The following is a 19,262-nucleotide window of genomic DNA, read 5'->3' as shown; positions in this document are numbered from 1 at the left end:
AGCAGAAATTATAACAAACTGTCTCTCAGACCACAGTGCAATCAAACTAGAACTCAGGATTAAGAAACTCACTCAAAACTGCTCAACTACATGGAAACTGAACAACCTGCTCCTGAATGACTACTGGGTACATAACGAAATGAAGGCAGAAATAAAGATGTTCTTTGAAACCAACAAGAACAAAGACACAACGTACCAGGATTCCCTCTTTTTCTATTGATTGGAATAATTTCAGAAGGAATGTTACCAGCTCCTCCTTGTACCTCTGGTAGAATTCGGCTGTGAATCCATCTGGTCCTGGACTTTTTTTGGTTGGTAGGCTATTAATTATTGCCTCAATTTCAGAGCCTGTTATTGATTTATTGAGAGATTCAACTTTTTCCTGGTTTAGTCTTGGGAGGGTGTATGTGTTGAGGAATTTATCCATTTCTTCTAGATTTTCTAGTTTATTTGCATAGAGGTGTTATAGTATTCTCTGATGCTAGTTTGTATTTCTGTGGGATCGGTGGTGATATCCCCTTTATCATTTTTTATTGCATCTATTTGATTCTTCTCTCTTTTCTTCTTTATTAGTCTTGTTAGCAGTCTATCAATTTTGTTGATCTTTTCAGAAAAGCAGCTCCTGGATTCATTGATTTTTTGGAGGGTTTTTTGTGTCTCTATTTCCTTTAGTTCTGCTCTGATCTTAGTTATTTCTTGCCTTCTGCTAGCTTTTGAATGTGTTTGCTCTTGCATCTCTAGTTCTTTTAATTGTGATGTTAGGGTGTCAATTTTAGATCTTTCCTGCTTTCACTTGTGGGCATTTAGTGCTATAAATTTCCCTCTACACACTGCTTTGAATGTGTCCCAGAGATTCTGGTACATTGTGTCTTTGTTCTCGTTGGTTTCAAAGAACATCTTTATTTCTGCCTTCATTTTGTTATGTACCCAGTAGTCATTCAGGAGCAGGCTGTTCAGTTTCCATGTAGTTGGGTGGTTTTGAGCGAGTTTCTTACTCCTGAGTCCTAGTTTGATTGCACTGTGGTCTGAGAGACAGTTTGTTATAATTTCTATTCTTTTACATTTGCTGAGAAGTCCTTTACTTCCAGCTATGTGGTCAATTTTGGAATAGGTGTGGTGTGGTGCTGAAAAGAATGTATATTCTGTTGATTTGGGGTGGAGAGTTCCGCAGATGTCTATTAGGTCCGCTTGGTGCAGAGCTGAGTTCAGTTCCTGGGCATCCTTGTTAACTTTCTGTCTCGTTGATCTGCCTAATGTTGACAGTGGGGTGTTAAAGTCTCCCATTATTATTGTGTGGGAGTCTAAGTCTCTTTGTAGGTCTCTAAGGACTTGCTTTATGAATCTGGGTGCTCCTGTATTGGGTGCATATATATTTAGGATAGTTAGCTCTTCTTGTTGAATTGATGCCTTTACCATTATGTAATGGCCTTCTTTGTCTCTTGTGATCTTTGTTGGTTTAAAGTCTGTTTTATCAGAGACTAGGATTGCAATCCCTGCCTTTTTTTGTTTTCCATTTGCTTGGTAGATCTTCCTCCATCCCTTTAGTTTGAGCCAATGTGTGTCTCTGCACATGAGATGGGTTTCCTGAATACAGCACACTGATGGGTCTTGAGTCTTTATCCAATTTGCCAGTCTGTGTCTTTTAATTGGAGCATTTAGTCCATTTACATTTAAAGTTAATATTGTTATGTGTGAATTTGATCCTGTCATTATGATGTTAGCTGGTTATTTTGCTCATTAGTTGATGCCTTTTCTTCCTAGCCTTGACTGTCTTTACAATTTGGCATGTTTTTTCAGTGGCTGGTACTGGTTGTTCCTTTCCACGTTTAGCGCTTCCTTCAGGAGCTCTTTTAGGGCATGGCTGGTGGTGACAACATCTCTCAGCATTTGCTTGTCTGCGAAGTGTTTTATTTCTCCTTCACTTATGAAGCTTAGTTTGGCTGGATGTGAAATTCTGGGTTGAAAATTATTTTCTCTAAGAGTGTTGAATATTGGCCCCCACTCTCTTCTGGCTTGCAGAGTTTCTGCTGAGAGATCAGCTGTTAGTCTGATGGGCTTCCCCTTGTGGGTAACCTGACCTTTCTCTCTGGCTGCCCTTAACATTTTCTCCTTCATTTCAACTTTGATGAATCTGACAATTATGTGTCTTGGAGTTGCTCTTCTCGAGGGGTATCTTTGTGGCGTTCTCTGTATTTCCTGAACTTGAATGTTGGCCTGCCTTGCTAGATTGGGGAAGTTCTCCTGGATAATATCCTGCAGAGTGTTTTCCAACTTGGTTCCATTCTCCCTGTCACTTTCAGGTACACCAATCAGATGTAGATTTGGTCTTTTCACATAGTCCTATATTTCTTGGAGGCTTTTTTCATTTCTTTTTATTCTTTTTTCTCTAAACTTCTCTTCTCACTTCATTTCATTCATTTGATCTTCCATCATTGATACCCTTTCTTCCAGTTGATCGAATTGGCTGCTGAGGCTTGTGCATTCGTCACGTAGTTCTCGTGCCTTGGTTTTCAGCTCCATCAGGTCCTTTAAGGACTTCTCTGCATTGATTATTCTAGTTGGCCATTCATCTAATTTTTTTTCAAGGTTTTTAACTTCTTTGCCATGGGTTTGAACTTCCTCCTTTAGCTCAGAGTAGTTTGATCTCTTATTAAATGAATAAATCACAGTTTATTTTATCATTCTCTTATTGATGGACTCCTTACCTTGTTCACACCACACCAGCCACACTGACTTTGTTTACTTAAACATGCAAATTGTGCTTGTGTCTCAGGGCCTTTGCACTTCCTGTCCCTCCACCTGGAATGGTCTTGCCCCAGATTCCACATGGCTCACTGTCTCTCCTTGCTTCTGTATAAAAGACACCTTCCCTAACCACCCTTCAAACATAGTTCCCCTTCCCCACCCAGTCACTTTCTCCTCCTCTTATCCTGCTACATTTCTTCTCACGGCACTTGCCACACTGACATAGAATAGATCTAGTTATCTGTCAGCCAACCTGCCTGTTGTGCTAGCATGTGAACACCATGAGACTGGGAGCCTTCCCCATCTTGTCCACTCCTGTGCACTCATTGTTTACATCAGCATCTGGCATATGCTGGGTGCTCAATATATATCAGATGAATAAGCGAGTGAGTGAACAATGGCTGAATGAATGAACCAAGGTTGCTTACATTCCTTCCTTCAGGGGAAGCTTCAATAGGAAGATGGCCACACCCCAACCTCTGGCAGTCTCTTATCCTGACAACCATATGAGCTCTTGCAGGACAGATCTGGTCATACATCTATGTCATAAATTTATTTACATCATCTGAGCAGCAGTCTGTTATCGTCAGCCTTGCTTTGTGTCCCATCAGTAAAACACTTCATTACAATCATTCTCGCTAGGGAAATGGAGCAAAATGGAAAGATAGGTAACCATAGAATCTCCAAGAACATACGTGTTTGGAAAACAACACTTCTGCCAAGAAATGATGCTATTGCCCGCATTGGGGCACGTGTCCCCTCCTGAGAATCACTCATTTGCAACATTTGGTACAGGACAGATGCACAGAGGCCATGCAGGAAAGGTGTGTTCACTCACACTCAGACTCTGCTGGCACCCCCAGTGAGTACCAAGGGTCTGGTCTTTTTCTGGGAGCTCTCAGTTGAGCTATCTAATTCTTCCTCTAGCCCTGTAAGGCACAACCTATCCCGTTTTGCAAATGAGAAAACTGTAGCTCTAAGGACTTAAAGTAATCAGTTCTAACTATGTTGTCATTGGTAAATTTTGAAGGTTTGCTGTTATTTCCAAAAGATCTATTAAATTTTTCAATGTTTAGAGGAATTATACCGTACCAAAAGATAAAAATCAAGAAATGTTTAAACTTTTTAATAATCTACTTCTTAAAAACCATCTTATACCAGCTTCCTTTTTCTCTGAGAAATCTTAAGATACTTAACGTTTCCCCTTAGTTAATAGAAGTTATAAATTTTCATGCTTTTTTTCTGACATTAAGGTTTTTTTATTGGCAGATAATAATTTTACATATTTATGGAGTGCATAGTGATGTTTTGATACATATCAAATGCAGTGATCAGATCTGGGTAGTTAGAATAGCTACCATCTCAAACATCTATCACTTCTTTGTGTCGGGAACATTGAATACTCTCCTTCTAGCTATTTGTCACTATATTATATATTATTGTTAACTGTAGTCATCCTACTGTGGTATAGAACACTAGAACTTATTCCTTCTATCTAGCTGTAATTTTGTATCTTTTAATAAGTCTCTCCCTATCACCTTCCCTGCCTCTAGTATCCTCTGCTCTACTTTTTACTTCTATGAGATCAATTTATTTAGCTTCCACATATGAATGAGAACACACTGTGTTTAACTTTCTCTTCCTAGCTTTTTTCACTTAACATAATGTCCTCCAGTTCTATACATGTTGCCATGAATGACAGAATTTCATTCTTTTTTATGGCTGACTGGTATTTCATGGTGTATATATACCATATTTTTTTGTATTACATCTATATTTTTAAATTATTCTTTTTGGGGGTTAAACCTTATTAAGGTATAATTTACAAAGAGTATGTTGCATCCATTTTAAGTGTACAATTCAATGGGTTTTGACAGATATATACAATCATATAACCACTACTACAATCAAGATACAGAACATTTCCAACTTCTTGAGAAATTTCGTTGTGCCCCTTTTCTGTCAGTCCCACTGCTGGCTCCATGTAAACAATGATCTGCTTTTTGTCAATGTAGATTAATTTTGCTTCTTTTAAAATTTCATGTAAGTAGAATAACATAATTGCAATTTTTATTTAAGTATTCTTTTATTTAGCATAACGTTTTTGAGGTTCATTCATGTCATTTATATCAGCAGTTCCTTTTTTTCCTTTTTGAGACAGGGTCTCCTTATGTTGCCCAGGCTGTTGTGCAGTTGCACAATCATGGTTCACTGCCACTTCAAACTCGTGGTCTCAAGCAATCCTCCTGCTTCAGCCTCCCAAGTAGCTGGGACTACAGGCACACACCACCACGCCCAGTTAATTTTTGTATTTTTAGTAGAGATGAGGTTTCGTCATGTTGCCCAAGCTGGTCTTGAACTCCTGGATTCAAGCGATCCACCCACCTCAGCCTCCCAAAGTGCTGGGATTACAGATGTAAGCCACCACACCCTGCCAGCAGTTCCTTTTTATTGTTGAATAATAGTCCATTTGTGCATACAATTTAATTTGTTTATCCATTCACCTGCTGATGGACATTTGATTAGTTTCTAGTGTTTTGGCTGTTATAAATAAAATTGCTATGAGTTTTCTTGTGCTATCTTTTTATTTTTCTTAAAAAGAAATATTTCATAGGGATTTGCAAACAGAAGCCATGTCTGTGTCTTGGGCAGTGGTGAGACAAGATAGTGGATCTCTATGCCTCATGTACAAGTCTTTGTGCAGACATATCATTTCTGTTGAATTTTATACCTGACAATGGAATTACTGTATTGTATAGTAACCAGTATATATTTAACTTTGTAAGGATTCACCAAACTGTTTTTACTAGCAACATATGAGAGATCCAGTTGTTCCACATCATTACCAGCACTGTATATTGTCAGTCTTTTTAATATTAGCCGTTCTTGTATATGCCACATCTTTTATCCCTTCATCTGTTGTTGGACACCTAGGTTAATTCTATATCTTGGCTGCTGTGAATACTGCTGCAATAAACATGGGGGTGCAGATGTCTCTTCGGTATAATGATTTCCTTTCATTTGGATAAATTCCCAGTAGTGGGATTGCTGAATCACATGATAGTTCTATTTGTAGTTTGGTGAGGGACCTCCACGCTGTTCTCCATAGTGGCTCTACTAATTACATTCCCACCAACAGTGTGTGAGAGTTCCCTTTTCTCTGCATCCTCATCAGCATTTGTTATTTTTTTTGTTTTTTGTTTTTATAATAGCCATGCTAACTAGGGTGAGATAATACCTTATTTGGTCTTGATTTGCATTTCTCTAATGATTAGTTATTTGAGCATTTTTTCACATATTCGTTGGCCATGTGTGTATGTCTTTTTTAAAATTTTTTGTGGGTGTATAATAGGTGTATATATTTATGGAGTACATGAGATATTTTGACACAGGCAGGCAATACATAATAATCACGTCATGAAAAATGGAGATCCATCCCCTTAAGCATTTATCCTCAAAATTAGACTTACAATCTAATTTTATGATTTTAATTATCTTAAAATATACAATTAAATTATTATTGACTACAGTCACCCTGTTGTGGTATCAAATACTGGGTCTTATCCATTCTAACAATTTTTTTGTACCCATTAACCATCTTCATCTCCCTCTCCACCTCCCACTACTCTTCCTTCCTAGCCTCTAGTAACCATCCTTCTACACTCTATCTCCATGAGTTCAACTGTTTTGATTTTTAGATCCCACAAATAAGTGAGAACATGCAATGTTTGTCTTTCTAAGCCTGACTTATTCACAATGGAGTACTATTGTTCAGCCATAAAAAAGAATGAGATCCAGTCATTTGTATGTCTTCTTTTAAAAGATGTCTTTTCAGATCATTTTCCCATTTTTTAATTGGATTGTTTGGTTTTTTGCTGTTGCTTCAGTTCCTTGTATATTCTGAATATTAGCTCATTGTCCGATTAATAGTCTGCCAATATTTTCTCCCATTCTGTAGGTTGTCTTTTCACTCTGTCAGTTGTTTCCTTTGTTGTGCAGAAGCTGTTAATTTAATTGCATTTGTTTATTTTTGCTTTTGTTGCCTGTGCTTTTGAGGCCTTATTTATAAAATCCTTTTTCAGACCAATGTCCAGAAGCATTTCCCTTATGTTTTCTTCTAACAGTTTTATTACTTTAGGTCTCATGTTTTGTTCTTTGATCCCTTTTGAGATGATTTTTGTGTAGGGTGAGAGGTGGAAGTCTAGTTTCATACTTCTGTATATAGATATCCAGTTTTCTCAGCCCCATTTGTGGAAAAGACTGTCCTTTCTCCAGTGAGTGTTCTTGGCACCTTTATCAAAAATCAGTTAGCTGTAGATATGCAGATTAATTTGGGGGTTTTCTACTCTGCTCCATTGGTTTCTGTGTCTGTCTTTACGCCAGTACCATGCTGTTTTGGTTACAACAGCTTCGTAGTATATTTTGAAGTCTGATAATATAATGCCTCTAGCTTTGTTCTTTTTGATCAGGATTGCTTTGTCTATTCGGGATCATTTGTGGTTCCATACAAATCTTAGGAATTTCTATTTTAGTGAAGAATTTCATTGATATTTTGATAGGGATTGCATTGAACCTGTAGATTGCTTTGGGCAGTATGCTGTTGATTTTTTTTTTTTTTTTCTTGAGAGAAGTCTTGCTCGTGTCCCCTAGGCTTGAGTGCAATGGCTCTATCTCTGCTCATTGCAACCTCTGCCTCCTAGGTTCAAATGATTCTCCTGCCTCTGCCTCCCAAGTAGCTGGGATTAAGGTGCCTGCCACCATGCCGGGCTAATTTTTGTATTCTTTAGTAGAGATGGGGTTTTACCATGTTGGTCAGGCTGGTCTCAAACTCCTGACCTCAAGTCATTCGCCTGCCTCAGCCTCCCAAAGTGCTGGGATTACAGGCATAAGCCACCGCACCTGGCCTGCTGTTGATTTTTTAAAAGCTTTGGTATTTTAAGAGATTATCATGCTTAAGTTTGTGAAACTATACAGAGCTAATCATCCTCAGGGATCTCAGGGGTAACTTGGAAATTTTTTTTTATAGGGTCTGGCTTCATCACCCAGGCTGGAGAGCAGTGGTGCAATCTTGGCACCTTGCAACCTGTGCCCCCTGGGCTCAACCTATCCTCTCACCTCAGCCTCTGGAGTAGCTGGGACCACAGGCATGTGCCACTGTGCCTAATTTCTGTATTTTTTGTAGAGATGGGGCTTTGCCATGTTGCCCAGTCTGGTCTCGAACTCCTGGGCTCAAGCGATCTGACTGTCTTGGCCTCCCAAACTGCTGGAATTATAGGTGTGAGCTACTGAGTCTGGCCAACTTGGAATCTTTTAAAAAATAAGTCAGGGAAATCAAGCATGGACAACTCTGGACAGTCCCAAGTTGGAAAGCTTTTCCCTATAAATCTCATCACCAGGAGAGCATCTCTCTTTCTTCCTAAGCCACCTCTCGTACACACCTACTGAGGCTTAGAAGCTGCAGTTTGATTATGAGAGAAAATGCCTGGGACAGAAAGCAGGTAGATTCCAGTTTCTCACACATTTGTGGGAATGATCCAGAACCCAAGACCTGTGGGACACAGGCAGTCCAGCCATGCCCAAGATGCCTTTGACCTGGCTCTCCATTCCATCCCCTGACTCACCTAGCACTCTTTGAACAGATTAGTCTGGCTGCACTGTTGGCTAGGGCCCTGGTCTGTTTTGTCACCCCTATACGTCTAACACAGTGCCTGGCACATAGTGGGCCCTCAATACATTGTGAAAGAATGAAAGAATGAGTGAATGAACAAATGAATGAGTCCATGCACAGACGCAGGATTCCACCGTCCTCTATTTCAGCAGGATGCCGAAACAAAGGTTCTTCTCATCTAGCCTTGCCTGCCATTGTGCATGTTTAGTTGGAAACCAGACACCCGAGCATGGACCAGGGAGCAGTACACTTAGCCAGTCCACCCGGGGTGCTGGTGTCCTCACAGCCCTCTCCCTGCACCTCTGCCCCATGAACCACATGCATCCTGTGAGTTTCCCCTGAGTCATAAGTTTAAATAAATGCAATAAAATCAGTAATATCAAGTGAGGATAATCATGACTGAGCCTTCCCTGGAAGCCCCAAGGAAGAGCTTCCAGAAAAGCTGTCTGCATTAACTATAAGTCAAATCATAATTGAAAACACATTACTACTTTTTCCTGGCAGAAAGTAAATTTATTTTTAAAATTTTATTTTTAATTGACAAACAATAATTGTGTATATTTATGGGGTACAATGTGATATTTTGATATATATAATTATGGAATAATTAAATCAAGCTAGTTAACATATCTATCTCACACATCTTATCATTTTTGTGTGTGACATAAAGCACATTACTTTTTAAGTAAAAGTTTTCTGCTCTGCAAATCAACCTGTGGTTTTACAGCTAATTCCCACGGATTTACTGTAGTCTTCCACCTCCCTGCAGCCCCAGGCTGGTGCCCTGATTCCACTCCGAGACTTGAGTAAGCTGAGGCATTCTATTTTAAGTTCATTAAAATACTTCGGAATGCTGTAGAGTTTTGGTATAAGCAATGAATGGAGAACTCATCCGATGATGCACTTGAAGTCTTCTCGGGCTGTCTAGAACTTAGAACATGATAGTAGGACTCTTAGTTGCAAATAATAAAAACTCAACTCAAAAAGGCTTGAACAAACAAGAGAATTTGTTGGCTCATATAATGGTAAAGTCCAGGGATTGCCTTCAGGCTTGAGTAGATACAGGTGTTCTAAGTATATGAACAGAATCCTGTCCCTCCCCACTGTCAGATCTGCTTTTGAACCTCTAGGCTTTCATTCTGCCATGGAACCAGCCCTGCAGAAAGGGGGCATCTATTACCAAGATCTCCAGTAGAAGCTCCCAGCTCAACCCTAATGGCAGGTCTGAGTTATGAGACCACCACCACTAGTGCCAGGAGTGGTATCCAGCCTTCCAGAACCACATAGACTAAGTTGGAGAGGGAGGGAGGAGTGTCCCAAAAGGAAAAGAAATGTCCCTTTTAGAAGAATGAGGGGCACAGTAACAACTCTCCTCCACTGATACCATGTGGACCCTTCCAGCTGCAGAGCTGAGCCTTTCTGGTGACCAGCTGCTCAGAGAGCAGGGCAGTGTGTGGAAGAAGGATCCTGGAGAACATTTCTCTTCTTCAGTTGCATTTCTTTTGTGCTTTTAAAGATATCAAATAAATCATAAGCCCAGAGGGCGTGATTTCTAGAAGCAAGGCTTTCTGTATTTCCTTTCTTTTCTGTTATATTATTCTAAATTCTGAAAATAGCTTTATTGGTGTTTTTTTTAAATAAAAATGACAGATGCTTCTTGTAATAAATTAAAATTCTATAGTAAAATAAATTGGAGAGAGAGAGTCTTTATTCATGCTAGGTGCCTGTGAATTGTACTTGTGCATGATTGCAAGCTCCCAGTTTTTAATCTCTGCTCAAGAGTTTGCTCCTTTGGGCAAGGAACTCACTCTTTCTGCATGTTGATTTATGCATCTATGAAAGAGAGGACTCATCATTTTAGAGCTATTAAAAGAAATTATCAAGCCCTCTTCTGATGCCAGGCACCTTATTATTTATGTTATATTATTTAATCTTCAAAACAGCCTGATAAGGTGGTTACTGTCATCATCCCCATCTTATAGATGAAGAAACTGAGACTTAGAGGGATTAAGTAATGTGCTCAAGACCACACTTGTAGTAAATGCCAGGGCTTGGGCCACTTCCACCAGCACGCGTACCCATGTGCCTACTACTGCACTGTACCCTGTGAGAATTAAATAAGATGATGCAAGGAAAACTTTTGGCACAGTACCTCAGACAGAGTAAGCACTCAAAAAATTGTGCTCATTTTTTCATAATAGTGATATTGATTATATGATGAAGTTTTATGTGAAAGAAATTATACATTTGGTATATTGTGTTTGATAGATGCTTTTTCTCCCACCATGAGGAAGACAAACCTCTTAATTTCATTTTTTCCACCAAACCAGAGGGGAGAAGATAATGCTTGCCTTCTGCCCTTTCATTCTCCTTCCTGAGCTGCATTTGGGGACCAGAAGTAGGCTTTGCCATGGACCAGTTGGTGACTCTTTCAGGGGTTTCTCTTTAATGTGAGGCCACTTTGAGAGGGACTTTAGAATCTCACACCGTGGGTGGGAAGTGTAAATTGGTGCAAGCTTTCTGAAAAAGCCACATCTTTGATCCTGGCTGCTTTATGTCTAGGATCCACAACTGTGGATATGTGAAATTGTTTAGCTGGCAGCATGTCCATCACAGCACCGTTTTTAATGCAAAAGAAATGGGAAGGATTCAAGGTCCAAAGATTGGAGATCAGTTACATAAAGCTTGCTGTGTCCATACTATGGAGAACTCTGAGGTGACTGAAGATGTTATGGGAGAAGACTTCAACAACATTACAGCCAATCAGGAATACTAAGTGATGTCTGTCCATCACGTACTGGATTTTATTAAATGTCTACTAGGTGCCCTTTAGTGGTCTAGGCACATGGGATACAGGAGTGGGAAAAAAATTTGTCTTCTTTGAGCCTATGTTCTATTCAAGAGGGGAAATAGATAAAGTAATAATTGTCAATATGTTGATATAGTGATTATTGTTGTAATTACTTAATCATAGACAATTATATATCACTAAATAGCAGATACAAAGAAGTATTCCATAAAAATATAAGGAATAAAAATCAGAGTAAGAGGACAGACATATTGGCGTGGTAGTGGCATTTTTGCAAGGGTTGTCAGGGAAGGCCTCCCAAGGGAAGTGATATTTGCACAGAGGCCTGAATGAAGTGTTGGATTGAGCCTGAGACTATCTGTGGGGAACTGTATTATAGGCAGAGGGAACAGCAAGATCAAAGCCAGTGTGAGCATGTTTGTTAAAAGACAGTGTGAACATTGTATGTACTGAAAGACACATGTGCTCAGGAAAACCCATCTGTGGCTTTTTCTCTTCATTGAAGTCACTAACCATTTAAAAGGGGCACCTCCCCACTGCCACCATCACTGTTTCCTGGCCACTCCAGGTGGCTGCCCTGCTGCTGCCCCACAGCCCCTGTCTGCTAAACCTTGTGGGAAGAGGGACTGCATCCTCCCTGTTGAAAAATTTGGTCTCTCGGAGCTGCTCTGGCCCTGGAGCCCCTTCAGCACCAACCAGCTTTAGACTGACCTCTCGGTCCCTGCCTTCTCTGTGTGCCTGCATGAATACACACACACAAACGCACACACACATGCATGCACACACATACACATGAGCACATGCACATTTGCATGCACATATGCACACACACGCACCCCACCACGAGTTCCAGGACCCCTCCCAATCTCTGTGTAGACTGATTACAAACCACCTTGCATGGAAGTCTGAAAGAACACATCTAATGTCAGGTTCCAGTCGTAGAACTTTGGGTAGTTTTCTGAATCTTCTTTTGCTTGTTTTTATCTCAGTTTTTATAATAATACATGTACTTGATTAAAATAAATTCAGACAGTAAAAGATATTAAAAGGATTTCAGATCCCCAACTCCTTGCCAAGTGTCAGTCCCCCAGGGAATCGCATTTAAACATTTCTGGGGGCTACCACAATAATCCTAAATAATATGTTTATCTTGCCATTTATTGATTAGTCAACTTTAGACTTCTATGAATAGTTCACTTTTTTCCTGTCTCCTTACCTTCCCCTTGGAAGTTTTATTAAAACTTTTATTATATGCTGGTGACCTCTATGACTTTAACTAGCATGTTGAAACCATTATCTTTGGTATATATACCTTACACAGTCTGTCTTGACTGCATTCTGTAAGATTTTGACTCCATTCTGCAAGGTGGGGAAATCAGCATCTCTGAACTACCCTCATCATTCCTCCTTCTCTTTATATCCAGACTTCTATCAGGCTATCAATGATTTTTAATTTTTCTTTCAATAACAAATGCACATGTCTTGACAGTGTGATCCTTTTATACTTTGTCTATAAATAGGGTGAAAATTAAATAGTTTCTAAATTATATAAATATTGTCTTCTAGAGACCAATGTCATGACTTGAAATTCATGGAGAGAAAAAAAAACTGTTATTCTTGGCTGTAACACTTGGGCTACTTGAAGAAAAATGGGTCATCATCTTTCTTCTTCTACTCAGTTAGTTTACAAAATCATACAACTTTTCATTTGTTTCATAGTTAGACCATATTTTCTTGAGCTGTTTTTGGTTTGGGTTTTGATTTTCCAAAAGCTTCTAATAGCCTTTCCTTATTCTTGTTGACAGAAGAAAGATGTGGCTCCTTCTTCACCATTTCTCTTCATACATGTAGATTTTTAATTATATACTTATTGAATGCCCCATTTGGGCTGCCTACCTTCCAGATCTGCTGCACCAAATCCTGGGACTCCTCTTCATTGTACTCCTGGGACAGTTTCCTTGTTTTTAGAGTCCCAAGATCCTCTTTCTTGGATGGCTTTTGGTTCTCCTGGCATACACCTTGAGAATTCTCTTTTCCAGAAAGCAATTTTACATGTCTGAAAATGTCTTTATTTTGCCCTCTTGTGATGATGGTTTGGCTGAACATAGAAGTCTAAGTTCATGCCATTTATTCTTAGAAAATCTATGCTCTACTGTCTTCTAGCATTCGTTGTTATTATTGATTACAACTTTTAGCATCATTATTTTTATCCTTTTGCAAAATATTATTTTTTTCTGTGTGAAGCCCCTAAGTTCTCCTTATCTTTGAGGATCTGAATTTTCATGAAGATGTAGCAAGGTAGGTTTGTCTGCTTTATTTTGTTTTATGTTCCATTTGTTGTTTAGGCAATTGGTAGGCCCTCTTAACCTAAAGACTTTTCCCTTTCTTAGCTTGGGGAAATTTTCTTCTATTATGTCTTTGATTTTTTTCCCCTCTCTTTCATTTTCTCTTTTCTTCCTTTTTGGAATTCTGTTAGATGCTAAACCTCCTGAATTGATCCCCCATGTCTCTTTTCTCTCATATAGTCCATGTTTTTGCCTACTTATTGTACATTCTAGAAAATGTATGTTGATTTTAACTTTTAGGTCTTCTATTAAATTTTTTGTTGATCCTGTTTTCTGTTTCCAATAAGTAGTTGCTTATCTTCTACATATATTTCACATCATCCTAGCCTGTTGCATGGATGCAGTATCTTTTCAAATCATTATGGACATTAATTAGAGTTTAAATTACTTTCAATATCCTGAGTTATCTTTCTTTGCCCTTTGTTACTTGTTGTTAGTTTATCTTGGCTCTTTCTTCTGGTGCCATTGGATTGTTGCAAATGTCTGGTGATTTCTTGTCATCTATTCATATTTTTGAACAAAGGACTTAGTTGGTGAATAAAGGTAACCAACATGGGCCTCCTCTGCCACTGGATAGATAAATATTCCCAATAGACCTCTCTTTTGAAAGGAGTTTAGGGCTGAAAGGTGGAGGTGCTTACTGAGAGCTCCAAGTTTGTGAGTTAGGCGGGCAATTGACAGGCTTTGCTTTGGTGTACATGGATGACATCTGATGGGCAGGCATGTAGGGACTCCCCTGATGCCAAACAAGATAAGCTTCTTCTGTATTAGTCCATTTGTGTTGCTAGGAAGGAATACTTGGGGCAGGGTAATTTATAAAGAAAAGAGGTTTGTTTGGCTCATGGTTCTACCATTACAAGAAGGTGCCAGCATCTGCTTCTGGTAAAAACTTCAGGAACCTTTTACTTACAGCAGAAGGCAAGGGAGCCTGTGTGTCACATGGTGAGAGAGGGAGCAAGAGAGAGGGAATGTTGTCACGCTCTTTTCAACAACCAGCTCTCAAGTGAACTAATAGAGTAAGAACTCATTACCACAGGGAGGACACCAAGCCATTCATAAGGGATATGCCTCCAAAGCCCAAACACCTTCTACCAGGCCCACCTCTAGCATTGGGGATCACATTTTAACATGAGATTTGCAACTGGGACAAATATCCAAACTATATCAGCTTCACTGTATGGTGTTAATCTCCATACTGAAGTCTTAAATCTGAAGTAGATTGTTCAACTTCAATAGAGAACCACTTTATCTTTTGGGCCTAAGACCAATCATCCTCAGACCAATTGCCCATTTGTTAGGGAGTAGGGATGGGGGACCAAGAGGCCTCATTATTGTCTATACAACCATTAAATTACCTTTCTGAGTACTGTCATAATCCAAACCTGCTCTCTGAATCAACCAACTCAAAATTGGGCCTTCCAGTTAGAGTCCAAGCTCTTCCATCTGTTCTGAAGGACACTGTTCTTTGTTACCTTTATGCTATCATTGCCAAAATCTCTGATTTTTCTCTCACCCCCATTCCTTCCTTGTATAGATTGTTTTTTACCTTTGGATATATTCTAACATTTCACTGGGGTCTGAAAAAGAAGAGCAACTAAATGTGGGATTGTTCTTCCATTGAATTGGAAGCCTTTATATTCATGTTGCTTTTCTGAATTTTCTAAAATGAGTGTGTATTATTGCATTTATAATAAGAAAAATAAGAAAAGCAGCTGTTTTCAAAATGGAAAGGCTTTAGAAATTTGTTCTCATCAGGCATAAAAGAGAAAAATCTTGTTTTATTTTTTTATTTTTTTTTTTGATGGAATCTCACTCTGTCACCCAGGCTGGAGGGCAGTGGTGCTGTGGTGCTTTCTTGGCTCACTGCAGCCTCCACCTACTAGGTTCAAGCGATTCTCCTGCCTCAGCCTCCCGAGTAGCTGGGATTAGAGACATGAACCACCACACCCAGCTAGTTTTTGTATTTTTAGCAGAGATGGGGTTTTGCCATGTTGGCCAGGCTGGTCTCAAACTCCTGACCTCAAGTGATCCACCTGCCTCGGCCTTCCAAAGTGCTGGGATTACAGGCATGAGCCACAGCACCCAGCCTGAATCTTGCCAATGTTTTGTACCAACCGTTATAGCATTAACCAGGAAAATACTTTCCCAGAGTGCTTCAATCTGAATGAGGAAGAGGCTGGAGAATTTTGCTGTCTTCCGTGTGCTTTTTATTTTTCCAGGATGAATTAGAAATGTTGTTAATACAGTAAGAATATTAAATATAAAGGCTTCTATTAAATGCCCTGAAACTTCATGGTTTAAAATGTCAAGCATTTATTGGCTTGCTCTTTGGAGTGACTCAGTGGATGGTTCTCCTGGTCGCATCTAAGGTCACTCATGTGTCTCCAGTCAAACTAGTGGCCGACGGCTTCTTTCACCTGTCTGGGAGTTGGCCGGCTATTGGCTGGGCAAGAGGGATGATTGGGCCAAGTGTCTCTCATCACACAACAGGCTAGCTTGGGCTTACTCATGTGATAAAGGTTGTGGGATTCCCAAGAGCAGCAACAGAGGAAACTGCAGGGCTCAGGCTTCACACAACATCACTTTCACCATTTTCTATGGTCAGAGAAAGTCACAAGGCCAGCCCAGATTCAAGAGGAATAAACTTCACATCTTGATGGATGGAGCTGTGAAGCGTTGCAGCAGTTTTGCAATTCACCATTTAATAATTCTAATTTTCTGTTGTCTAATTCTGTTTTCCTCAGGCTTCTGAGGGCCCAGTCTCTGGAATGGTTCTACAATAATGTGAAGAGCCGCTTCAAGCGCTTTGGCAGTGCCAAGGTTCTGAAGAACCTGTACAGGAAGCACCGGCTGGAGAGTGGTGTGTGCTTCGACATTCTAGGTACTCTCACTTCCTGCTGCTCTGGGAGTCTTTGGTGGGCTTGTGGGTAGAAGGCCTGGCTCAGGGGCCCTGAACACTGGAGCACACTCACCTGGGACAGATAAATTTGCTTAAATATCTGGCACTAGTGAGAAGCAGAAATAGAAGGACAGATGCCAGAGACTCTGTTAAGTTTTGACTCTTTTGGTTCCAGCGTCCCCACTGGGCTAGAGCTTATAAGTTAGAAGCTGTGAAGACCAAGTACTTCTACAAATTGTGATTATTTTAATCTCAGATCAAAAATTAGGTATTCTTGATCATCATCCCTTAATGATTAAAACGTTGGAAAGTCATTTGCCCTTGGCTACACAGAGACTACATCTGTCCCTGGAGGGCATGGCCTCTACCTTCCTTTCTTCTTACTCCAAACTGCTGTTCTTATGCCCCAGAAGCTGATGTAATGGGAGAGTTAGAAAAGTGTCAGCTTCCTCCCAGGAAACTTGAAGGATGAATTTTACCTATGCTGTTTTTATACAGTTAAGATAACCAAGTTACTTGGAATGGGAAATTATATTCTTTTTTTTTTTTTACTTCTTTATTTTTTTATTTTTATTTTTTGTTTTTTTTATTTATTTTATTATTATTATTATTATTATTATTATACTTTAGGTTTTATGGTACATGTGTGCAATGTGCAGGTAAGTTACATATGTATACATGTGCCATGCTGGTGCGCTGCACCCACTAACTCGTCATCTAGCATTAGGTATATCTCCCAATGCTATCCCTCCAGAAATTATATTCTTTAGTCCTATTAGATCAGCCAGTAGAAAAGAATGGTAGTCAGAATATGGACAGCATGCCTTCCAAAAATGCTGTTTCTTTCTATCTAGTGGCAGATTTTTTTTTCATCACTTGGCTAACACAGGTAAATGCTTTTTATCCGTGAGAAACAAGGAAGAAGAAAAAACCTCATTCATCTTATCTGGAGGTTTTTCACTATCATTATTTTACATTGTTGTTTTCTCAATAAAGTCTTTGGTTGTGTCTTATCTAAAAATATGCCAGCCACTTAGACAACAGGGAAAAAGAATGGAGGCACTAAACGTGGAGAATCATTAGGGTCTTTTGTTGTCATTATTAGAATTTCTGTCTTTCAAACTGCTCAGGAAAGCTATAGCTAAGAGAGTAGTGCCGAAGGTTTCCACATATTATGTTTATCACCATTTCACCAATTTCTCTAAAAACTCTGTAGGAATGGAGGCGAAGAAGAAATAAAGCTTCAAAGTCATACTGTTAGCAGTTTTTCAACCCAGAGAGATATCTCAAGAAGGTTCATGAATAGAATCGGCTCACTCATTTGCATCCCATCCTCTTTTCCTCTCTTGTACATCCTCGGGTATGCTGAATGTGCCCCTTTAAAAGTCACCAAATTCAGATCTCGTAGGTGTTCTTTACCACTTAATGCACATTGAGGAATAAAGCAAACACGTGGGAAACACTGTAGAATAGAGCAGAATTTTTATTTCTTTCCCTTTCTCTCTAAGTCTCCACAAGTGGAGAAAGCAGGCATGAATCCCAAGTGGGCTAGTGCAGGGCTTTGAAATTTACAAGGATTACTTTCAAAGGAGAATTCTTTGCTAAGAATAAATATCTGCCCTGATTGAAGCAGCTTTAGGTGCTGGGCCCTCTGTGATTCACCACTTTATTCATCTGAGCCTCAATCACAGCACTTATCACATATCACATTGCATTCAGGATTACACAGCTGCCTCTCCTGCCAGACTGTGATATGCAGGTGGTAGCTTGTTTATCTGTGTTCTCAAAGCGTGGCTCAAGGCCTGGCACATCTTATATCCTCATTATTGTACCAGTTCAACCTTAAAAGCATTTTATGGGGCCAGGCATGGTGGCTTATGCTTGGAATCCCAGTACTTTGGGAGGCTGAGTCAGGAGGATCACTTGAGACCAGGAGTTCAAGACCAGCCTGGGCAACATAGCACAATCCTGTCTCTACAAAAAAAAAAAAAAAAAATTAGCCAGATATGGTGGCATGCACCTGTCCTTTGAGCTACTTGGGAGATTGAGGTGGGAGGATCACTTGAGCCCAGGAGGTTGAGGCTGCAGTGAGCCATGATTGTGACACTGCACTCCAGCCTGGGTGACAGAGCAAGACCCTGTCCAAAAAAAAGCATTTTATGGATACCAAGACACTTCATAGAAATATGGGAATCAGTTTCTTTAATACTATTCGTATCTCCATTTAAGTCAAGATTTCTTTTGGAGAAACATGAAGACAAGCAGACAGGAGACAATTTATGAGATGGTACTCAAACATATAAAGCCATGGTCATAAAACAATGAGATCTATTCTATAAGCTACACAGGAAATTTAGTTATACTTCAAGTATAGAGAAATCTTCCAGGGCTTAAGTAGCCTCCTGGTTGTGTGAGAAGACTCAAGAGTCCTTCATTAGCTTTTGCCTGTCACTCAATACCCTTTGTAGGTTTGTCATCTGCCATCCTCAATTCAGGACTACACATTAGAATCGCCAAGGGTGCTTTGAAAAAAAGCCTTCCAATACCCCAAATCATTGTCCACCCCCCATTAATTACTGCTGAATTTTTGGAGGTGGGATCCAGTATACATATTTTTAAAAGCTGCCTGTATTATTCCAAGGTACAGCCAAGACTGAGAACAAGATCCTCAGCTAGAACTCAGAGTAATTAGTTTAGCAGTGTTCTTCCAGCTCTATCTAATGGTACTAATTTTCAGAATTTTGATTGCCAGAACATGATATGCAAAATCTGCAGTGCACAAGGCAGGTGCTATGC

The 19,262-nt window shown here is 39.7% G+C and overlaps 1 protein-coding gene across 1 annotated transcript in view; it reads left to right on the top strand.

The window, feature by feature from the left end:
* Nucleotides 1-19,262, top strand: part of MYRIP (myosin VIIA and Rab interacting protein) — a 443,644-nt gene that overhangs the window by 315,796 nt on the left and 108,586 nt on the right. Inside the window, exon 4 of the mRNA XM_002813907.6 lies at nucleotides 16,312-16,448. Within this exon, the coding sequence (XP_002813953.3) occupies nucleotides 16,312-16,448 (137 nt within the window). The remainder of the gene's footprint in view (nucleotides 1-16,311; nucleotides 16,449-19,262) is intronic.

The sequence above is a fragment of the Pongo abelii genome, chromosome 2 (assembly GCF_028885655.2).
Source record: "Pongo abelii isolate AG06213 chromosome 2, NHGRI_mPonAbe1-v2.0_pri, whole genome shotgun sequence".
Classification (NCBI taxonomy): Eukaryota; Metazoa; Chordata; class Mammalia; order Primates; family Hominidae; genus Pongo; species Pongo abelii.
The sequence above is the reverse complement of the archived record's forward strand: the minus strand, read 5'-3'. Positions and strand labels throughout refer to the sequence as shown.